Below are 24,837 nucleotides of genomic sequence, written 5' to 3'. Positions count from 1 at the left end.
GGATCTTTTATATTAAAAAAAACTTTAGACACTAATGTGTTTTCAATAGGAATCACATGATTTTATTCAACCATTACTATCTCATAACCATTTCATTTCACAGTGTGATTGTGTTAGCTAGCAACAACCGTGCACAGCAGAGCTGGAATTCAAGCACACACACACACGCATACACGCTTTAGGAGTCCAGTAGAAGATTCTCAGCTGAGAGGAGAGGAGGTTGTGGTTTCTGCTGCCTATTTTCTCATTAGTTTAGTTTGTTGTTACCTCTGGGAGCTAAAAGCAGTCAGATTACAGCATCCATATCAGCATAGCACACGATTCATTTGATTTCCGTACGGAAGCAATATGATGTCTGGCAGCGCAAAATAAAATGTATTTAAAATCAAATGTCCCAGCTGGCATAAGGTAGATGCTCTCCCTGTGCCTCATGGTCTTAAAGACAGAACAGGAGAAACAAAATATAGGTTTCATTTTACCGATATATACTGTGTGTGTGTGTGTGTGTATCTGTGTAATAGTGCTCCTAATAACGGCAATGAGGAGTCAAGGCTTTTACAACCACCCACCATCTCTTCTGATGCTCTGCTTTAACAAAATGAGGGCACATTCGTCGACCTAAAACACAGACAGTTAACCTGTCTGTCAGTTCTGTGAGTTTATTTGAGGATCTTGTGGTAGGGGAAGAGGTGCAGATTCTGAGTGAAAGCAGGAATGTCCATGATGGCCGTGGCATCGGCCATCTTGGGTGAAGCAGGGAGGAAGGTAAGCTTGGACACCTCGCCATACGTGGAGCTGCAGAACTCTTCCACGTCGCCTTTCGAGTCTTCCCTCGTTTTGCCAGCATCTGCATCATTCTCCTCTGGACCGAATCCCACCACCTATCAGGGAAACAATACAGTACATCCATAATATGCAAATGAAGGTGCAACACACACACACACACACACACACACACACACACACACACACACACACACACACACACCACCCCCCCCCACCCCCCGCTTCATGGCTTGAGTTCATTATTGGCATGAGAAAACATACGTTTACATTGCCAAAGCAGAAAGCACAATACACACACACACAAGCTCACATGTACGCTGAGTTTGCGGCTGGTCTGCCCTCTGTGTTCTTGGAGCCATGAGATAAGCTCAGCCCTGGTCATCTGCTTCAAAGCATCAATCTAAAAACACACAGAGATGAGAGGATACATAAAGCAGGGGTTCTCAACATTTTTGGAGGACCCCCGGAAATGCTTTGGCCATGTCTCACGCCCCCTGCCCACCCCCCCCCCCCCCCCCTCTCCACCCCCAATACAAACTGACTACAAAAATAACCTTAATAATAGAGAAAATATATCATAAATGAATACTGAAACCAGATATAATCATTAAGGAAAGTTTATGCATGTACTATGTAAACTCTTTTTTCCAGCCAGTGCAGAAAGAAAGAAAAAAAATCACACCCATGTGAACTGAGTGGTGCAACTCCCCTCTCCCGTGCCCAACCCCCCCTCCCCCCTCACTCATTAGCAGGCAACAGTGCAGCACTATCTCTCTCTGTTTCTGGCACAACAGCGCCCCTGCTGGTACTCATAGTCAATGAGTCACACACAAACATAGTCACATAGGTTAACATGCACAGACATTGCTGTTCCTTGGAGTGGTTGCACCACTCAAAAAACAGTAGAACTGAGAGGAGTCATTCAGGTTAAGCCACACAGGTAGGTCACAGAAGACTGATGCCCATCAAGATACTAAGAGAAAACTGATGGCCATCTAGTTATTAAGAGAAAATAGTTAAGTACGGTATGTGTAGGTAGAATCTAATATTCACATCTGAAAATAAATTATACTGCAAGGGACACTGTGCTTGTTTTTAGCCCAACTAGCGGTGGCGCTCTGGATGGCGATGGCACCCGGAAAGCACTTTGGCCCCAAACAGGAGATCCAGAAAACTACCGACTGGATTGTCATGGAACTTTCCTTGCACCTTCATTGTCTGATGGATGAATCCTACTGATTTGATGTCTTTCCTCTAGTAGTGACACCCCCACACCCACATTTAAACATGTATACAAGACTACCAGTAAGACGCCTGAGGGCGAGAGGTCACGTGCACGCATCCGCCTAGGTGACAGCAGACTGCTGGGCGAGCGCTGGCGGTTTGGCATGGGGGGTCAGATCAACATGAATGAATTCTGTACTGGCCATATACAAAGCTTGTCTTGAGTGTACAGGGTTTGATGTGGTCAGAACAGGAATGTCAGAACAGGTCAGCTCCATATATGGAGATCTAAGGGTGGCAGCCGGGGCAGTGTCTTGAGTGTACAGGGTTTGATGAATAGATTTTGATACACAGCATAAGTGTATTATCATCATTAGAATATAAGCATCTCCCGCTCTCCCTGACAAAAGGCTATTTGTGTGTTCTCCTCACCTCTCTGTTGAGCCTATCAAAGATATACTGCTGGGTGACCACCTCTGCCCAATTCCTGTCCACCTCCTCCCCCAGGTGTGTGTCCTCACACTCCTTCAGCTTCACCAGGGCAGTGACCTAGAGGAAAGTACACACAGCTGTAACACATTTCCATGGATTTTCCCAAGTTGCTTGGAGTATATCCTTTGTCCATTCCTACATCCTTTCCACTCCTCCTTGCTCTGAAGGAGGACTAAAGGGGCCTACATACTTCAAAATAATCCAAACGACGACAGATGTCCAAACTCTTCTCGGCTAGTTGAACCGAATAAAGTAATACATAGTACTTCCATGGAACTCAGAAGAATCCTGAACGCTAGACCTATAGCCCACTCCGTAATCTGCTCAATTAATTTGCCTAGCAACACCACCTTGGTGGTGGTGACCACCAAGGTGTACTGGATGTACTTTGATTTGTATTGTGTTGTATTTGTAACACTCAATTGTACTCCTGAGAATAAATAAAGGTGATGATGAACTCTGTCTGCTCGAGCCACTGAAGCTGTGTACAGGCAGGGCGGTAGTTTTGCCATTCCTTGCGATAGGATGTGTTTATGGTCACTCAGAGGGTAATTACAGACGTGTTTGCAGCTCTTGGAGGTTGGCCTGTGTTGTCAGACTAGTAGCTTGATTGAAATAATACCAGTGAGAGCCTCAGATAAAAGTGGTCAGCTGAAGCAAAGCAAGGGTGTGTGTAATAGCAGGCACAGGCAGGAGGAATGCAGCCACTTGAAGCTTGCTTACGGCAGCTTGTTTGTAAATTATGTATTCATTTTAGACAAATATGCTATGGAGTTGTACTGCTGCTTGTTGAAACGTTGAAATAAAAACTACAGTCTTCTAAACAGCAGTGCAGCAGGCATGGCTGGCAGCAGAATTAAGCCTTTGACCAAACAAAATAAATCAAACCACCATGATAAACACCTGACCAATTTGACATCATTTTATAGTTAATACCAACCCTGCTGGACAGAGTATACTGTATACCAGGCTTAAAGTGAGGAAATGACAGATGGACATTTGAGTATTGGGTCTGGCTAATGTATTTGAGTCTCAGCAGGTAGGAGAGGGCTCTCTAAATAGATGGATGAGTTTATTGGACTGTGGACCCAGAAAAAGAGAGAGTGAACCCTGAGTCTGACCCGTTAGATTTTTCACATCATACATCCTGATTGGCTAAGATTTACATCTACATTTTGAGACATAAACAAATCTTGCCACCTGCCCAAAACAACATGCAAAAATACTTACAGTATACAGTATTGCACACACAAACACACCTGTGTACTGAAGGCCTCCTCAGTAAGTGCATTCAGCAGTACCCCAAAGGAAACCAAGAACTCTTCAATCTTCAACTCCACCATCTCGGTACTGGAGGAAGGAAGTCAACGGGAAGAAAAATATAATGGAGACTAAGAAGAAGACATTCCACATCCTTTTATAGATTCAATTCACGTTTCCTTGACGGTGGATGAATTGCCACTTGTGTCTCGGTGAGCGAGGAGATAGATTGTAGCTTAGGTTTGGGGTGTGCAGTTCAGATAAATTGTGGCTTGGTTTGGAAGGGGGAAAATTGTTTAAGGATGTGTTGTTGTGGACTCACTTGAACTTGGTGGCCTGCGTTTCCACGGTGACAGAGAAACCCAGAACCCCTGAAGTGTTTCTGCAGGTGGGGTAGACATGATACCTAGAGAACAGAATCATAAACAGACAGATAGATGTACACTTAGATGGGCAGACAGATAAGATGGGCTCACAGATGGCAAGTATTGGATTGGGTAGGAGACTGATGAACAGAGAGCTAGAAACAGGCAGGAAATCATTTGGTAATATAAACAATATGCCGTGTATTACATTTCATATAAATTGTCACTGTCCCCATCTGACCTTCCTCCACTCAAAACAAGAATTCAGTGAAAACTAAAAGGAAAAACAGAGAGAGACACCCACCCCAGAGTCTCTTTGGTCCTCAGGAAGTCAAAGCAAGGTTCCTCCATGTGCATCTGTAAGAAAAGTCAGAGTTACTTGAGATCGATGGACGAGCGACTTAACTGTCAGATTAAAAAAGGGAGGATGACGAGCGAGTGCGGCATTTTTAGTTTTTACACCGGTTCTGCAAGAGTCTGACACTCCAATAGTGTTACCGTGTTTGGCCACTGGAGGGCATACATGAGCAGTAGCATTCCTCTTTGGAAGCATATGTTACATAATCACTTTTTTAATAACATCTCTGCTAGTATAGGACCACATGTGACCAGAGGCTATATTGTAATGGCTGAGGGCTTTGGCAGTGACACAAACCCATTTAAACATCTGTGATTAATGATCAGTCAGTGTGCATTTATTTGTTTAGCCTGGTAGCTTATTATGAGCACTGGAGCAGCAATATGTGCATTTATTTTGTAATTACGGTACTGAAGGTGTGGTGTTAATAATACTGTGAAAAGCACCGCCTGAAGCAGATGATGCAGTATTTAGTAGTTCTCACCACCAGTAGCTCCATTAGAGTGTGTTCCCTCAGGTTTTTAGGTCCAGACTACAGGAAGAGAAAGAGGGGAGGCGCGCGCGCGCGCGCGCGCGAGAGAGCGAGAGAGAGAGAGTCAGTAGATGTTCATAATGCCAAAGTTGTATAAAAGAAGAGGAAGTCGCACAGCTCGTAGTCATGATGCAAAACACTTTCATTTAAGATGTTTTGGCACAAAATGCCTTCTTCAGGGTAAGGGTAAGTTGTACAATTTCACTTGTCAGATCATGGAAAATACATTTGTGCTCGCACACACATAGATTAGGGCTGTCAAAGGGACCTGGGAGTGGGACTGCTGTTGGTAATGCATTAATGGATAAATAATGCATTAAGCATTATTAATCCATTAATGCATTACCACCGCCCCCGTTACCTCCTGACCTAGCTGACGCAGCCCCCAACGCTCAGTGTCATTGTATTTGGCCAAAAATGATACTTTTTAAAATACGATTATGGCAAATAATCACAGAATGTCACTGCACTGAGAGACATGCAGCTGCTGTATACTCCCGCAGCTGCTCTATGCATCTCCTTACAACAGTGTTTTACTGGATTTTACCGTTTTGTGTTTGTATTTGTGTTAAATAACACCATAACACCGCCATTACCCTCCATGTCATGTAGAGGGCGTTTGCGCACCACAAGGGGTGCACGCACCACTTTGAGAACCCCTCTATTACCATATGGATGGATGGCACAATTAACCCAATTTAGCCTTAGCGAATGACGATGGTACAGAATGACCAACTGTATGAACACACATGCACAAATACAACCGGAGTCCGTGAATACCACAACAGCAGTTGAAGCATGCAAGTTACATTTTCGACTTTCAGAGGTCTTGTCACTCCGTGTTCTGATCATCAGAAAAACACCAAATGATGGAACATCTTTTGTTAATAATAGTGTTCCATTCCTCCAATAGAATTCAAGACACTTGGACAATCTATGCCAAGGCACCATGAATCTAACATGGTAGCTCTTGGTGGTCTGTATACAGTATATATACCCAGGATACAGTGTGTGTGTACCTGGTAGTAAACTGTGACCTCGGAATTGGCATCTCCCTTGTTGAGTGATTTGACCTTGCACAGATGATGTTTGGGAGGCAGCTCCACCACTCTGAACATCACCGGGACCTCTACTGGCAGCTTTGAGAACTGCAACTTGCTGCAGGAGAACAGGGAAGAATTCGGAGGGAGGGAAGGAAGCAAGCATGTGGGAAAGGAATGAAAGAGTAAAGTTATGAGGCAAGGAAGGGAGGCAGCAAGGAAGTTGAAATAAAAGACAAATTAATGAATGAAGAACATACAAGATGATGGTTCGAGTAAGGAAAGGATTGGAGAAAAGTTGTGAAAGAACAAAATGGCAATGATGAGGAGGAATAGCAATGGTCAGCCCGAGGGAAATTAATGCACCCAAAGCACACAGGTCCAGACACACTGCATATCTAAAGACAAAGCACACAGGTCCAGACACACTGCATATATAAAGACAAAGCACACAGGTCCAGACACACTGCATATATAAAGACAAAGCACACAGGTCCAGACACACTGCATATCTAAAGACAAAGTACACAGGTCCAGACACACTGCATATCTAAAGACAAAGCACACAGGTCCAGACACACTGCATATATAAAGACAAAGCACACAGGTCCAGACACACTGCATATATAAAGACAAAGCACACAGGTCCAGACACACTGCATATATAAAGACTGCACTTGTTCAGTGTATTGATTACAGTCAGAGAACAGTGACAGGCAACTTACTCTGTGACATACTGCAGGAACTGCACCGACTCCTGTAGACAGAACACAGACAAGGATAAATGAACCACGATCAAAAGAGTGTGTGTGTGTGTGTGTGTTTGTTTGTTCACTGATTAACTGATGCAATCATGCAGTCATGTTTACACCATAGAGTTATAAAAGAACCGGAGTGGTAACCGGAAATCCCCGCCTGCTCTCTTCTATGGAGTTGCTCATGCAGCGCATACCCCCCCCCCCCCCCTTTTTCCTGCGTTTGGGGACGGTGACGTGTCATAGTTATGTCTTGCATGTGCAGTAGTGTCACCTTTGTGCGCAACCCTGTGCACAAGCTCATATGTCGAGCTCATATGTTGGTCAAAAACGTTTTCGCTCGTTGTATTGTACTAGACCTGTACGTGCCCGTACTTGAGAACGATGCAACTTGGGAACCTAATAATACCCGTTGTCAACTTGTCATAGCACCTGTTTTAACTGTCTGTCTGTGTCCCACATGGAGATCTCTGTATGTGCCTGTGTCTGAAGAGGGCAAACTGACTGACTGTGAAAAGTGGACTGGTAATAATCAATTGTCAGGTGTGGGTTGCCATGGCAATCAATTGGCTGAGGCAGAGGCTAGAAATTGCACAGGTTATGGGACTTGGCTTGTGTGTGTGTGTGTGTGTGGGGGGGGGTTTCTCGAGTTACGTGCATTACAACCGTACACACACGCAGACACACAGAGACGTGGCGCGTTTATAGTTAGATTGTTCCTCAGCTGCAATTCCAGTGTTGGCCACCAGGAGGGCCGAGTTTCACTTCTGGGGGCTTGGTTTACACTGACCGGATTCTGTTTCGCCCAGGTGGACGGGGTTTCCGAGGTTAGGTTTAGGCATCATTTCTGTGACGATATGATTAGGCATAGTTTTAGTGAAGCTAAAGGTTAGGGTTTAGGCGCAACCTGGGCGACACACCAATGAAAGAGGGAGCCCCTTAACACTGACTGCCCTGTAGCTCATCCACTCATCCTCCGTCCAATACATCCAGCCATCTACTAGTTGATTAGCCCCTTTCGGGACGGACCCTCCGTAAAGCTTTTCTGAATTTTTGAGATGTTTCAAAAGATGCATAAAGCGGCTATAGGAGACAATGGAAACGTGGGAGAAATTTCATTTGGCGCAGATGCCGTTAAGTATTTTTGACCGTTTTGGCTTCTCTCTTCCTCACTTCCTTGACTTCCTCATTGACTTCCCATTGTACCGCCTCCCGCACCGAGAGTGGCTAGCTGAGACAGAGCAGATCAGAGGCAGGAACGTAGGGACGCGCAGCACGGCCTGAACGGAGGGTATGTACATCTGCCTACCATAGCGCGTAGAAGAAATGCACAGGGACCCTACGTAAAGCGAGATCAAAATTCAGAAAAGCTTTACGGAGGGTCCCGAAAGGGGCTACTAGTTGATATACACTGGGTTCACTCATAATGCAACAGTTAATACTGCCACTCATTTAACAACGTAATTATTCACTCCTTCATTCACAAATTAAGTCATCCACCCACTCACAGTGCCAGTGAAGTTGCCTTGCACCAGCCCCTCAGCATATAGCTGGGCCTTGAACACCTTGCTGAAGTCCATCAGTTCCTCTACAGTCAGCCCTGCTGTCAGAGTCTGGTACTTCTCCACCATGGACCAGCGAGAGTGTTCCAGGATCAGCAGGCGCACATCCCTGAGTGGACGGATGGACAGGGGAAAGGAGGGAGAGGGAGAGAGAGAGAACAAACGCATTAGTCAAATATTAAATCAGGGAAAGGTGAGTGACAGCCAAGCAAGTAAAGAACAAGTGAGATGGGAAGTGTTTTATTTTGCAGAAAGACAAATAAATCAATGGCATTGTTTACATTTGGTGCACAACAAAAGGTTTATGCTTTTAAAAAGAAAACGAGACGACATACTTGCCAAGCTTCTCAGGTTTAATGAGGATGTTGAAGTAGGTTTTCTTCAGCTGCTCTGAGAACATGCTAAAGACATCAGGGGAGGCCGAGAACTCTGCCAGGTAGTTCACTATCAGGTGTAGCAACAACTGGAACACACAGGAAAAGCTCAAAACGAGTCACTTCGCACCGTGTTTCAAGCGTGTAGATCTGCAACTTTTTATGCTTTTGTGTGACTATGTAGTATGATCAAGTAGTAGGGCATTCATTTACAAAAAAACATTCAAATATGGAGATGAGAGGTTTCCGGTTTCCAGTCCGTTTATATTATCTGTATCAATGTGTGTGTGTGTGTGTGTGTGTGTGTGTGTGTGTGTGTGTGTGTGTGTGTGTGTGTGTGTGTTCACTCACAGGCAGTTTGTGGTTGAATCCTTTAACCTTGAGGACCAGGCCGTGCTCCCCGGCCACCAGCTTATACTCTAGTTGGGCCACATCGGCCTCGTAGGCTGGCTCAGCCAGGTTATAACCCAGGATGTTTACCATGAGGTCAAATAACACCACACTGGGGGATGAGAGAGAGGAGAGGTGAGGAGAGAGACAGGAGAGTGGAGAGATGGAGTGAGGACGGAGTGACAATGGGTGTCGGGAGGGTGTGGGAGGCAGAGGAGGGGGATGAGAGAGGGAGCGAGGGATGTTATAAGAAAGAGGAAGCAAAAAGGAAACGGAACATTGACAGAACAGTGGGTCAGAACGGTCAGGAGGGAGGTCAGGCGAGGAGGAGGGGGGAATGAAAGAGGTAGAGGGATTCCATTGACAATTGAAAGAGAAAGAAAATTGAAGGATTAAAGAATGATGACGCAGAGAGGTAAAGGCCAGGAGTGAGCCAGGGATGACAAACAAGAGGTCAGAAGGAGACGATGATTAGGACAAAAGATATTCCTCTTATTTGACCTTGAAATTGCACTACTAGAGCATTTCTATGAATAAATGAAACACACTCTCACAGGGCCACATGTGAGATGGTCAGAGTCCATCTGTACTCACTTCTTGGCAGATAGCTGGATTACAGGCGAGATGAGATGAAATCTGACATAGGCTACGGCAGGAAGACAAGAACACAGGCAACACAAGTCGGGTCAAGATATGTGGCCTTCTTAGGTGCATGTTACATGTGTAGTTGACAAACACAGACACAGCTACATGAAGCGTAATCTACACTTTGTTGCACAATGGTGTCAGTAGCCAAAAATCTGCAACATTGTTGTGCAACAAAGTATAGATCAGATAAAGACTGATTTACACTTACAGTAGTTGTATGGCAGTGTTGTGCACCGATAATAATAGCCGACCTACAACACACAGCAGCTTGTTGGCGTGCAACACGACGCACAACCAAGTATAACTCTGCAGACATGGACAGACAGAAACATTCCTACCCTTAGGGATCTTGAACTTGGTGTCCTTCTTGTACCAGAGGCAGCCCCTGTCGCTGTTGGCTATTCTGACCGGAAACTCTGTGTCTGGGTAGTCCGAGGGCTTCAGGGTAAAGTCAGTAGCTGGAGACAGAGAGAGACAAAGAGACAAACAGACAGACACAGGACTGTGAGTGGACGACCCAATAATTTGCATTACACTTGTTTACAAGAGGGTCCACCTTGTTCAATTCATCAAAACATTTAGAGACGTACAAACAGACCCCTAGTACTCACCAATGAACTTGTTCTCTGCAGGGAGATGCAGCTCACTGCTGGGCTCCATGTCTGCTGTCCACTTCTCCCTCCACTCCTGTTGGATTTCTGTTGTGTTTGGTAGGGGGAACAATGCTTTATGGGTTATTGGGTTTAATGGGTTATTATAGTCAACTTAAACTAAGACTAAAACTCAAATGAAAGAAAATATGAAACTAAAATGAATAACGCAAAACTAATAAACAAAAACAAATGGCAATTAATTTGAATTGCATATACTTTTAATCCTGCTTTTTACAGAATCTATAAATCAAGGCCATTCTCTCCTGCAAAATGAAAACTAAGAACTAAATTAAAGCTTGTCCAATGTCTATTCCTAAAACTACTTGTTTTATTATGAATAATTTACAATTACAATTTAGGCATTTAGCAGATGCTCTTAAATCACAGACGTCCTGGGAAACATCCCGTATGTAGTGCCCAAGACGTCTGTGGACGTCTTCGCAAAAAACAAAAACAAAAACAAAAACAAAAAAAGATATATATATATATATATATTTGTTTTTTATAAAAAAAAATATATATAAAAAGTTAATGTAAAAAGTGGGCACCCTGTTTTTTTGTAAGTGTTGTGTGGGCACACAAAGCGTTAAACCCCATTGTATAGTTTGTGGTACAATCAATTGTGTCACGTGGTGAAAATAGCATAATGGCATGTTGTGAGCTTGTTATGATTTTTTTTTACAATTTTCACTAAAAAAAAAAGGGACACCAGTTTGAAGTGGATAAATGAGTGTTAAAGACAGACCGTTACAGGTCATTTTTTTGCTGTGTAACCTGAACTTCCTTCTTTTCGATGTGTACACCGTCATTTTATAGAGGTATCTAAAGAGCACATAGTAAGTTTCTGAACGTGCCAAATATCTCAAGACTGTCCACCGTTTCCTGTCTGGCAAACAAATCTTGCGATACCTCTGAGACAGAAACGATACCTGTCGCCGTTTAGATGCCTCAATAAAACTATGTACTGGGCACATCGAAAAGCAAGCTACTAGAAAACAAACTGTGATGTCTTCTTTTATATTCCTGCACCGATTATACGACAAAGGTCGCAATCGTTCATAAATAACGTTTGTTTACAAGCTACCCAGCGAGCTCCCATTCACTGCCATGTATTTCATCGAACTTCCAGTGCGAGTTTTGCCACCGATGAATGTCATGGCGCAGCCCCGGCATCCAGTCACGTGACTTCATGTCTCTTCCTTTCATAATCTTCCTTGCCCGAAGTAGGAAGAGTTATTCTGTGTGCATGCATACATACAGCCCATTCCTACTGTCCCTCTACGAAAACAAATACAGTATTAATTTAACCACTTAAACCACATTTTATAGTTTGTGGTACAATCAATTGTGTCACGTGGTGAAAATAGCATAATGGCATGTTGTGAGCTTGTTATGATCTGCCATTTTTTACAATTTTCACTCAAAAAAAAAGGGACACCAGTTTGAAGTGGATAAATGAGTGTTAAAGACAGACCGTTACAGGTCAATTTTTACACTCGGGTAAATTAACACTCCAGATTTTGCTGTGTAACCTGAACTTACATTGTTTGTCTACTTGCAATCCTTGATATTTTGTAGCACATACTGTACTTGCCCTCTTCACACTCAACTTACTTGAACACCTGCTCTGTTGATTGACAATAATGTTCTCTGGATAAGATTGAGTCAAACAGTACTTTACTTACACTTACACATTTTTAGACCACCAATATATCCCAAGTAAACCATTAGTGAGGGCAACAGCGTTCAGATTACATTATGATTATGCGACAAGATATCCCTGTGGTGGCCCTAAAATTATCGTGTAAGACAGAGAGGTGTTGGATAAGACACTCAGGGCAGTGGAGGAATGCTATGAAGTGATTTCCCTCCCACTCCTGATGGTTGTCTGGGTTATAGGATGAAAGCTATCAGCCATCAGAGCAAAATACTATTCACCGCGTATCTACACAGGGGGAAAAGCTGTCAACAACGCGCACACACTGTTTATCACAACACCCTTGGAATATAGATTTATAGCACTTTTTCAGTTGCTCTCGGAAGTAATACGTCATTGAACAAAGCCCTCAGCAGCAACACAATTGGTTTCTCTTATAGAGTTCTCTCAACATGGACACACACACACACACACACACACACACACACACACACACACACACACACACACACACACACACACACACACACACACACACACACACACACACACACACACACACACACACACACACACACACACACACACACACACACACACACACACACACACACACACACACACACACACACACACACACACACACACACACACACACACACACACACAATGTGAACCTGAGCTAAAAGTCTAGCATTTTTATTTTGGACAGCTATTTCCACTTATCTGGTGCTTTTTCTCTATGAAGTATTTACTGCAGCTGAGGAGCCACCGTCAAGGAGGCAATCAAGGGAAGCACACCTGCTGCTCTGCATGTCGACGATAAACAGAATCTCTGAGAGCACGTCTGCCCAAACACTTTAACCAACTTGTCGCACAACAGTGTCAACAGTCAACACCCCACACATGCACTCCAACAGCCTCTCGACCCTCAAACGCAGACATCATTTCACCTACCGCCTCACACACACACACACACACACACACACACACACACACACACACACACCACCAGACTCAATCTTCAATACGCATGCACGCAAGCATGCGCGCGCACACACACAGCACAGCTTTACCGAACACAGTCCAAAACCCTCTTGACCCTGAGACAGACATAATTTCACCTGCTGCCTAAGGCTGAGCTCACACCTTTCATGCAATTCTCTGTGCTCGTTGGGTGTTGTGTCATGGCCGCCCAGCGGCCCAATGCATTTCCAATGGAGGTCACATGGTTTGACCCAACATTGTGTTGTGTGAGGGGGAGGGGCGCAGTCGTGCGCCCCTCCCCCTCACACAACACAATGTTGGGTCAAACCATGTGACCTCCATTGGCAATGCATTGGGCGGCCATGACACAACACAACATGCATCCAACGAGCATCCAACGAGCACAGAATTGCATGAAAGGTGTGAGCTCAGCCTTATACACACCATAATCAATCCCCGCCCCCCCACACACACACCTCAGTTTTACCTACTTTAAAACAAATGCCAACACCCTCTAGAGTCGACCCTGAGACATAAACACTATTTCAACCACACAAAGCACTCACCCTCAACACTGTAGTTTGTGCCAAACCATTTCTCTCGGAGGGGACATTGGCCCTCGTGTTCTGGTGACAGCAACATCAGATTGGCTTTCTCCGGAGTGAGAAGTGAAAGAGCTGCACTGATCACCTGCACAGTGCACACACACACACACACACGCGCCAAATTCATTAGATCATTGTCCTGCTCCTGCAGAAACATTTTTCATAATTTCACAAATGTATTACATTTTCCCCAGTCCGAGTACGAGTCAAAGAGGCACAGAAACTTTTGTGCACATAGGAAAACTAATAATTTAATAGGATTACCATGTTTTTAAGCGTAGCTTTCATGTCAATTGGTTTTATGAAGGTGTAGGTGGTTGAAAATAAGTATATACTGTAAATCCTGATCCATATTTTGATTTCTATAGTCCTGTCCTACTGACCTCTGGGTTGAACTCGAACATCAACTGATCTCCTGTCAGGAAGTCTTCTTTAGGGAACAGCTGCATGTTCTCACAGATGTCCTCCACATATTCTATGGGGTCAGTCTGACAGGGATGGAACACAAAATAAAGAATGAATACCACAGTGGTTTCTGACATATAGATCAAGTAACACATGGCGGGATGCTTACCTGCTCCTGATAGTGGAACTCGTTGGCTTCAATCTTCTGTATCTCCTCATATATTCTACATAGAAAGGCCGATGTCATAATACAAAAGGAAAGATTTAGACATTGTAACTATTTGCCTCCTGACATGTCTTTTTGCAGTGGTGTAAAGTAACTAAGTACTTTTACTTAAGTACTGTACTTAAGTACAATTTTGAGGTATTTGTACTTTACTTGAGTATTTCCAATTTCAAATACTTTTACTTCTACTCCACTACATCTCGGAGCCAAAATTTGTATTTTTACTCCACTACAATTATTTGAAAACTTTAGTTACTAGTTACTTTGGAGATTTTGATTAGAAAACATACATTAACCACTTCAACCCTATACATTGTAGCCATTTGAAAATAGTCGATCTACACGCGTTGCGACGCATTGTGAGCTTGTAGATCTGCTATTTTCAATAATTTTGTACACATTTTGAACTTGTGAAATGGGACATTCTGCACAATGAGTACTTTTACTTTTAGTACTTTAAGTACATTTTGATGCCGATACTTTTGTACTTTTACTCAAGTGCATTTTCAATTCCGTACTTTTACTTGTAACGAAGTAGTTCTAAATTGCAGTATTGGTACTTTTACCAAAAAGTGAGTAGTTTTTCCACCACTGTCTTTTTGTGTGGGCGACTGGGCAAGTACTGTACTGTACTGTACTGTACTGTACTGTACTGTACTGTACTGTGTGTGTTCCTGATATGGACCACACCACATTTTGGGACATCATAATCACTGCATGCAGCTACACTGGTTGTTGAAGCGACATGATGGATTTCAAACCAAGACGTCCAACTAAACACTTTATTTAGGCAAGGCTTGTATTTTTGCCAGACCAGGCACCAAGTACATCTTTAACTTACTCAGCCATATAAATATAAATGAAATGTTACAAGCTTCTCTTATAGTTTTGTCCTAAAGGTTAGGATCAGGCATGTATACATTAGTGTTAAAGACTCACCGCAGATTGGTTATGGCTAATGCCTGATTTACCGTATAATTCATCATACAACAAAAGTAGGGCAAGATGTGCAATTGTCGCTATGTCACTGTTGTACGACTAGTACAAATTAAGCATTAGGGTAAGTGGATAACCTAATGTGTGTGTGTGTGTCATCAGTACCTTTGCTGTGGGCCCAGGGTCTGCAGCATCCTCAGGTACTGAAACACAAGGTGGGCCACCTGTAGGGGGAAACACAAACACAGATCAGCAGGTAATTATATAGATCAGTGGTTCACAAAGTAGAGTTTGTGTAATAGGCTAAGGCTACACAACTTAGGGGTAAATGGGGGGGATTCATGTTTCCACTACCTGGTAGAAGTTCTGAAAGCCCTCGTCAGTGAGCGTTATGGAGATGGAGAAGATAGAGTAGGTGGTGTTCTGGTCGAAGCCAGTCTCACTGTTCCCTCCGAACAGAGCAAGAGCCCAGCACCTACACGGTAAAGAAAATAATAATAATGGAAATGTGACCACTTTGTTTTGTACTTGTTTTGTCCCCATAAAAAGTGGCCACTCAAACGCTTCTGCAGTTTGGCAGAAGAGTATTACTGAGACAGTGTGCACTCAAATTTCACTGCGTTGTCGTTCACAATACACCATCCAAAAACGGCACACGGTAAGCCAGAACACTCCATCAAGTCTCCTGAGCGGTGTTGCTAGGTTACAGTGCTGCGGACATGTGGCAGAGAAGTGGCTGTGGGTCTATCTGATGGGCCATGGGTACCGTAGGCCAGTGGGTCTATCTGATGGGCCATGGGTACCGTAGTCCAGTGGGTCTATCTGATGGGCCATGGGTACCGTAGTCCAGTGGGTCTATCTGATGGGCCATGGGTACCGTAGGCCAGTGGGTCTATCTGATGGGCCATGGGTACCGTAGGCCAGTGGGTCTATCTGATGGGCCATGGGTACCGTAGGCCAGTGGGTCTCAAAGTGGGGTCCCCAGCAAAACGTGTTACAGTTAATCTGTTTAGACCTGAGGCCGATTCTAAAAATTCCATCAAAATTCTGACCTAAATTTTCTGAAAAAGGTAAAATATTTATTCAAAAAAAGCCAACATATTTTATGTTGGCTATTCAAAGATTGCAGAAATACAAGCTCACAGCACAAGCTTGTCATCTGCTATTAAAATAATACAAATAAGTTATTTTTCTTCTCTTCTCGCAGTCCCTGGCATTTTCAGATGGGGGTCTGCGGCCAAATATATTTTTTGTTGTCCTTGACATGAAAGTGTTTGAGAACCACTGCTGTAGGCTGACAGAGAGAGAGAGAGAGAGAGAGAGAGAGAGAGAGAGTGTGTGTGTGTGTGTCTCCAATGAGTGACACCACTTCACCGCCTGGCGCTGCTGAGATGCCCCTTGTAAATCCACATGGAGAGGCATGAACACACACATCACGTTGTCAAGTGGGCTTGCGGGGGAATAACATGTGGTTTGAGAATGGGATCCTCTGGGCTTATCATAGCTTTGCACATAACCAGAGAGATGGAGTCCTTTTAAATGGATTTTGGAGAGCCCTTAGGTAATAAAAATGAGTGGATAGAGTTGAGGACACTCACTTCTTCCTGAGCGTTGAGAGTATGCTGCCTGTACCCTCGTGACCAATCAGCCATGAGATATAATGGAGAGGCTTCACTCTGGAAAGAGAGTGAACAATTTGATGTAATTTTGTTCTGGAACATAGTCATTTAAAGAGCAAAGAGTTTTTAAACCGTTTGTATTATTATTTTTTACATTGCTGTAAATTCTAGCATCTGTACTGTGGCTAATACTACGTGCCTAACCTGTAGTATGCCTCCTGAGGGGGTAGGGCCCAGGTGATGGTCAACGCATGGACCTTTCTCACTGGAACCACTGAAACATAAGGCAGAGAGAGAGTGAGAAGGGAAAATTGTTGTGTGAGCCATGACTTAACCCCTATATACTGCACTTCATCGTACAACAAATCATAGATCTACAATCTCACAATGTGTCACACCACAATGTGTTGCGAGTTTGTAGCTCATAGAATATTTTCCCCTATGCCTGGGAAAATGTGTACATATGCTAGAAATTTCAATTTTACAAAAGATGTGCAACATTTTGCAAGTGAAAGAGGAGGTCAAACACACAGGTCAGTACCTCTGTACAGTTTGTTAAAGGCCAACGTGTCAAATGGATCCGGTAGGTGAGAGAATTCCGGCTTGGGCTCCTTACTGTAACCACAAAACAGCAAGAGATACAGTAACCAGTTCTGATGATGCTAAGTCAATAATAGATAACAAAGACAAAATTCATCATGGGAATGACTCCGGAGCAGTCAATGGAATTTGAGTTTGATGAGCAAACAGAAAAGAGAATTAAACTGCAGCAGCAGAAAGCTGAAACGATTCATGTACAGTACAAGCATTTATGATGACGGGATGTTAAAAGTCTCATTCTAAAATGAAATGGCAATCCCCTACAGCATACTGTTACAGATTGAGTGTGGGTATTATTAGTCGTACATTTTGTGGGTTGCTGTTGAAAACAAATACAGACTTAAATATTTCATGCATCTACATTTTCGTAGCGAAACCTTTTTTGCCCCAAGGAAGTGTCAAAATGAGAAGTTGTTCGACAATGCATAAATGAAGGAATATTTGACAATGACTCTCTCTCTTGAGAGCACATTCAAACTCATTCCACATCACATCAGACCAGTGGTGATATTATATATTTGAAAACTTGGAACTTTTGTACTTTTACTCAAGTACATTTTGAATTCCGGACTTTTACTAATTCCGGTATATTGATACTTCTACTTAAGTAAAAATTGGGGGTACCGTTTCCACCACTGCATCAGATCACCTTACAAGAGGTAGAACTCACTTGTTGGGCACCTTACTGAAGATCTCTCGCACCCATTCCTCCAGAGTGTCCAGTTTATCTAATGGTAGCAGAAGTCAAGACGTTACGTTAATAAAGTACAGAGAATTTGTCACTAGATGTCTGTTGTGTAGAGTATATTTCTTGAATTACTTCGCCCTGTGAGGCATATGTCTGAGGAACAAACTAGACTTGTGTCTACAGTTTGCCCCAGGCGGTCAGGCTATTTCAGGGAAATTAAAAACCTATTTGTACTGATTAAACTAGTGGTAAAATGCCCCATGCAGATGGATTTCAGCATAATCAATTTCTACCGATGTACTTTCATCACCCAGCATCACACAGCACATGGTCTCCCCAATGAAAACCAATCCCTAATTACAAACAAATGCTACACTTGCGTGCATAATAAATGGATCATAAAAATGGTGGTGCATCAATGGCTTTGTCATTCATTGGTGAGGAGTCAGACCATATCTGCAATTTCCTTGAGTGCTCCATGTAGAGACAATTGTTCCGTTTGCACTTCCCTGAGATACTAATCTTCATGATTTGTCAGGGATTAGTACTTTGGGGTTGATTCAAATTAGGTTAATCGTTGGTTAAGCATTTATAATCTACACGGTCGTCGGTATAATCCTCAGTGTTAATTTATCCATTTGGAACTCTGAGAATGTATCCAACCAAATAAATGTTTACACATTAACACTGAGAATGTTACAGTGTGTGAATGGATCCATCTACGGTATGTTACAATACCTAAACAATTAGTGCCTGGACAGTATGATACAGTAAATGGATCTGGGATAGATTGCTCTGACCTTTGGACTGCACAGCTAGCGTCATATAATGGGCAGAGTAGTGTCTCTTCCAGAAGGCACGGAGACGCTTGTACACATTGATGTTCTTCTTCTTTGGCTCGTGCTTCAGCGTCTGGGCATTTCCTGATGATGTTAAAGAGAGTCAAAGAGGGCGGTCATAAAAGAATAAAGACTGTTAACAGCTGGAGAGAAACAATCAAGAGAGCATCTTGGTTTCAGTCTCAGCGGTCCCATTTGTAACTGCTGAACATACTCCAAGCTACACGCTGGGGAGACTCTGAGTCTATTACTTCTCCTGGTGGAAATGTCCTGTTGGAAATGTTTACTCACCCCAGCAGAATTTACCCATAGGGTGTCCAGGTTTGGCCAGACTGCCAAACAGCATCTCCTTCCTGTGGGAGTCTGATGGCTTAGCCAGCTGGTACTCTGAAAGAAAGGAGTGGGGGAAAGAAATAGAGAAGGAGATAGAGGGGGGTACATTTTAAAGTGATATACTGTGGAGATGGCAGTGTAGATTTAAATGCAATTTCTGCTTCATTTGAGAGCAGAGAAAGACGTGAAAGGCACAAGACTGAGAGAAGGAATGACATGCTACCACTTGCATGTGAAAGAGTCAGACCCAACGCAAGTACATAGCATATCGTCTTTGTCGGGAGGAAACCTTATATGCCCAACATTGAAAATGTTCAGGAAATGGAAAACGTCACGTCACGATGAGATGAGAAAAGTGTAATATTTCAGGAAATGGCAAACTTTACGTCACAATGAGACAGTGAAATTGTCTATTTTCGCAGATTTTGCATCAAACTTCTGTACAACAAAGTAGGACATTTAATTTAGAAAAAAGCACAAGTTGAAATATAATGTTTCTTCCCAACAGCAACGATATACACCTTAGCATGTCAAGCAAAAAGCTGCTGCACTGTAACTTTCTTCTCCTACCTCGGATTTGAATCCGGTTTCCTGCTCTATTAGCATTGAGCTAATAGAGCCTGCCTGCTTGCTCAGGGTATACATTTAATCTTGACTATCAGATCATAATTTGTGTCAGATCCGAGACATGACCTTTGACACAATCTAAATGTCTCAATAGAAGAGCAGGGAGACAAAATACAACCACCCCAATTGTATATGTTATATTGTATTAACATACACTACCATAACGATTGGACCAAATTAAAATGTATTCATAATAAAAAGTTACATAATACCGCTTTAACTATCAATTTGAAGTATCATTAAGGCCTTAGAAGGCTCCAAACCCGACAAAGAGAAGCAATGAGCAGAGGCACAAACAGTATTTAACCCCCCATATTAGCCTCACCACTGTCCACGGCCTCCACTTCCCTATCGATGGCATCTCTGATCATCAGGGGGCAGATGAAGAACTGAGCCCATCTGCACAGGGGGTACAGCAGGCAGGCCATAATCAGGGACCACAACAGATAGGCAAAGCAACAGGACACACACACACACACACACACACACACACACACACACACACACACACACACACACACACACACACACACACACACACACACACACACACACACACACACACACACACACACACACACACACACACACACACACACACACACACACACACACACACACACACACACACACACACACCCCCACACCCCCACACCCACACACCCACACACACACACCCCCCCCCCCCCGACCTAGTTTTTCAATTTTGACATGACTGGTACGCTATGTGATTGCTATCAAGTCCGATGAGGTCTTCACGGGTCCAGAATGACAGACCCGAACCTTAATGATTAGTTCAGAAATCCAAATGGTTCTGACATTTTTTAAATGAGGGCCCAAACCGTAATGGGTCCATTAGATTCGATTGGTTCAGACATTATTTGAAATGACGGCTCAGAATTCAGAATCCTAATTGGACCTGACATTTGTTCAGAGATGTGATTCGTTCAGAGATATTATAGAACGGACACTGACTGTCAGGTATTATATGGACCTGACAAACGAAAAAATATAAATTGATTAAGAATCAATAGATGCCAGTGATATACTACTCCATAATGGAATCTAGAAGCTACATAACAGCCTACAATACGAGACAATGAATTTAAACTGCATGCTCTCACCTCGCTAAAGAAGGAATCCATGATCGCACACCTATGATATGCTCACTCTAGCTGGCACACATGCGCAGCTCAACCTTTTTCCCCATTATTTTGCACTGCAGGAATCTGACCACTAGGGCAGCCTAGTCATCATCACACAGCTTACTTCATGCTTTTCTCTCCTGATCTGCACTGAGTATGGGTCTTCTCGGTTCCACTCGGGTATTACACATATCGGGTGGACTCGTAAAAATCTCTAGTGTATTGTCACAAATGTTTGGATACTGGAAAGAGTTCACTGACAACTGAAAAATGGGCAAGGTTGGTGAATGCATACCCTACTAAATGTTTTCCCCCCTCCGTCAACTTTGCGCTGTTTCTGAGTTTTCTATGCATAACCCTACACCCTACTTATGACTACTTTAGGACTAGAGCTCTCTAGTCCTTCCTTACCTGTCCAGAGACTCTTTGAAGTGCTTTCTCTGCATGTCAAACTGGAAGATAGTCCTCTCACAGTCTGTGGAGGCATTGTCACTCCCACCATGCTTCTTCAGGAAAGCATCAAATCCATTCTCCGATGGATACTTCTCACTACCCATGAACACCACTGGTAGAGAAGAGTGAAAGAAGAGAGGTAGAATTGGAGAGAGTGATGGAAATTAAGGTTCTCAATTCCCAAGAATCAAAGCACCACAAATTCTGTCTACTCGCTCTGTGTCTCAGATGACTGTGGACAGTTCAGAAACCTTTCTGCAAACAAGATTTCAACCTTTTTTGTTGTTATATTAATGCAAGTACAATGACTTCTATTTTAGGAAGAGAAAAGCTGTAGTTTGCATTATCTCCATCAATGATGTCATTCGTAGGCATGTTTCAGAACTGTCCACAGCATATCCCTGACATGCAGATTGATTAGATGGAAACGGTATTATAATGAGCATTAGTGAGAACTAAACTAATGAATGATATGAAGATCAGGTTGAACTAAACTAATGAATGATATGAAGATCAGTTTAAGTTTGCTACTCACTGTGTTCAAGGAAGTGGGCAAGGCCTGGAAGGTCACTGGGGTCACTGAAGCTGCCCACTCCTACACATAATGCTGCTGCAGACTGATAGACAGACAGACAGACAAACAGGTTATGAAGCCATGGCATTTCTTGAGTTAACCACTTAAACACTCCAGATCTTTAAGCTAAAACTTGGTGCGCTCTATTCCTCCACAACACCAAATCTGTTTGCCAAAAATAGCAGATCTACAAGCTTAGCTAACACAACACGTCACATTGCAACGCATTGTTCATTTGTTAGATTGTAGAACTGCTTATGGCGAATGTTCCCACACAATAAGGAGGGTTCAGATGGTTAAACATCTGATCAATAATTTTTGAGAGGCACTAGCCCCTCCTATATACAGGTTTAATGTTTGTTTATAGTTCAATGTTTGTTTTAAAAACACCATCACGAAGGGAAAATTTACGTCATCTTGTCCCTAACACAAACATTAAATGCCATTAACAATAAAGAGAATTTAATGTTTGTGTTGGCACCTTTTGTTTTACATCACCATTACATCACCTAATCAACATGAGTTAGACTTTAATATATTAGCGCCCCTCACTTCACACAGGTGTGATTTTTGGTCTCTATACATAAAGACCGTTAAGAACAGGCGTACATTTCGAGTAGAGCTCAGGTCACACATGAAAAAAGAGACTGTCCAATCTGGTCTCATGCAAACATTCCTATATCAACACATTTAAGACAAAGACCAGAACCTGGCTTACGTTCAGTGGTGAAAATCAACGGACCTACAAATTGAGGTTTTATCAGAGGTACCTGTTTTTCTGAATTTTTCTTCCTTTTCCCCTCGTTCTCGTCATCGTCCTCAAAGTCGCTATCCTTCTCATTGTCCTCTTCCTCAGACTCGTCCTCTGTTCCTTCGCCGGAGTCACCATCCTCAACCTCCTCCTCGCCATCCTCCTCTCCTTCTGAATCATCATCTCCCTCCGCTGGACCACTGTAGTCGGAGATGAGGAGAGCTCTCAGCCCGTTCTCCAGTTCAATGTACCTGGAAAGTTACAAAAAAGGTTTAAAAAAAAGAAAGAAAAACTATTTCCAATTTTAGATGCTGTTCTGTAACTTCAGAAACTAGGACAATCAAAAGTGATGCACATGGCATATGACCCCCTTGTAGTCTGGGTAGCTCTGTTTCCAATTATGCACATGTATTAGACAAACCCTGGAGGGTGCCTTGGCAGCGATGCAACAGTGTGTGCTTTCAGATGATGCAACTGCCATTCTAACAATTGCACAATAGTGTCCTCAATCTGTTATGAAAATGATCATCATGAAAACTATTTGTTTCAGGCAAGTTTGGATGGTTGAGTTCCCCTGCCTGGCTAGCACTGTACTGGAAGAATATGTATGTTTTTGAGTGGTGTAAACCACTCCTACAACTGGCTTTGTTAGTCTGTCTGTCTGTTCGTACCAAAAAATGAGCATGGTTGCTATGGTCACCCAGTTCACACGGGTGTGATTTCATTACGTCAGACATTACGTCAGACCACAGCTGACCTTACACCACTCAGTTCACACAGGTGTGATTTTTATTGTTGTTAACCATGAGCATCAAAGCATCCCTATTCTGGGGAAAACGTTCACCAAAAAAAACAGATACACCTGTACATGTACAGGCTCATACTGAGCTTGTAGATCGTGTATTTTTGGAGAAGAGATTTAGTGTAGAGATGATATAAATCCCCCAAGTATATATAGGGTTTAAGTGGTTATGGTGCCATTTACCTGTATTGTTTGGGGTCACTGGGTGACTTGACGATGTTGCTGTCCCCAACGTTGTCCTCTCCTGCTGCTGCTTGTTGGGCCTCCTCCAGGGCCATGGGTTCCGTGTCGTCTGGGCCACTTACTTGCACCGAGGCCGCAGCAGAACCAGACGCTAGAGAGTTTCTCTGCATCCTCAGCAGGGACGATGCACTGCGGGGTGACAGCAATGCGCGACCATAAACAACAGGACAGCTAGCTGTCACAGGTAATATACGGCCCAGAGCAGAGCAGCTCAGACGTGTCGCCCTAAACAGAGCTATGATTGGTGACGTTGACACCAAAATGTAAACCTATACTATCAAGACAGTTGTGTCTGTTGTGACCAGAGCGAAACTACTTCCTTTGCCTCCCTATAGTCCTACAGAAGAGTTCTCGTTTTGATCATGAATTGCCATAACGGTCACTGACCACAATGACAGACAGACACGTCTATATGACAATGCGTCTATTCATACGGGGGCTGTCTGGTGGTTTCGCCCTATTCAGCTCTGTGTCAGCTAAAATGTACCCCAACCAAACCTGCGGGGTTAATCTTTATTATCTCTCTGGGACGACACATCTATAGTACCGCAATACAGACGAAGGATCAGTATTGACAACCAATGTTTTGGATACAGACAAGTACCAAAAATGTAGATCTTTGCTACAGCACTGCATAAAAGGATGCTAGGTGCTGCTAACGGTACATCCACTGTCAGTGTCAACATGCGATATCATTCATGCTAATGCTGGGCTATATATCTAATTCGCTGTGGCGTTTATTTCAAGGGCACAGCTAGAGAAGTTTAATAGCCTTTAATTCTAGTTAGTCAATCCAGTACAGCGGCAACAATGCATCCATACCTTCCTTCTTCTTGATAGTTGTCACCGGAGGGGCCTTAACTTAGGGTAGGATGACCATATGCCAAGAAGGACTACTGTGATTCGCT

General features: G+C 43.3%; 1 protein-coding gene across 2 annotated transcripts; it reads right to left on the bottom strand.

Moving 5' to 3' along the window:
* Nucleotides 1–37: 37 nt before the first annotated feature.
* Nucleotides 38–24,837, bottom strand: nrd1a (nardilysin a (N-arginine dibasic convertase)). Of its 2 annotated transcripts, none has more exons than XM_079527373.1 (32): nt 24,752–24,837; nt 23,870–24,058; nt 22,904–23,135; nt 22,095–22,176; nt 21,518–21,671; nt 20,287–20,360; nt 19,293–19,388; nt 18,963–19,085; nt 18,145–18,202; nt 17,416–17,489; nt 17,079–17,148; nt 16,854–16,931; nt 15,610–15,730; nt 15,421–15,479; nt 14,263–14,317; nt 14,072–14,176; nt 13,650–13,773; nt 10,398–10,484; nt 10,125–10,244; nt 9,733–9,784; nt 9,100–9,250; nt 8,710–8,837; nt 8,321–8,483; nt 6,783–6,814; nt 6,037–6,175; nt 4,970–5,017; nt 4,432–4,484; nt 4,085–4,168; nt 3,762–3,852; nt 2,443–2,559; nt 1,097–1,186; nt 38–881 (listed from the first exon to the last, which is right to left on the bottom strand). In XM_079527373.1, exons 2-32 carry the CDS (start codon nt 24,037–24,039, stop codon nt 660–662), a joined length of 3,252 nt encoding a protein of 1,083 aa, XP_079383499.1. In that variant the 5' UTR covers nt 24,040–24,058; nt 24,752–24,837; the 3' UTR covers nt 38–659. The 2 variants fall into 2 exon arrangements, with proteins under 2 accessions (XP_079383499.1, XP_079383498.1); XM_079527372.1 differs by lacking the exon at nt 24,752–24,837 and adding an exon at nt 24,534–24,744.

This window comes from Electrona antarctica, assembly GCF_951216825.1.
Source record: "Electrona antarctica genome assembly, chromosome: 18".
Lineage (NCBI taxonomy): Eukaryota > Metazoa > Chordata > Actinopteri > Myctophiformes > Myctophidae > Electrona > Electrona antarctica.
This window is presented reverse-complemented; position numbering and strand designations above follow the sequence as displayed.

What these genes read in the sequence shown, in the direction of transcription:
- nrd1a (XM_079527372.1), bottom strand. Translation starts at nt 24,565, where the DNA reads ATGCAGTGCTGTAGCAAAGATCTACATTTTTG. An exon ending in AGGTCACAGTTTACTACCAG is followed by an intron (nt 5,018 to 6,036) that starts GTACACACACAC and finishes CTCTTCCTGTAG; the next exon opens with TCTGGACCTAAAAACCTGAG. An exon ending in CTCTAATGGAGCTACTGGTG is followed by an intron (nt 4,485 to 4,969) that starts GTGAGAACTACT and finishes CTTTTCTTACAG; the next exon opens with ATGCACATGGAGGAACCTTG.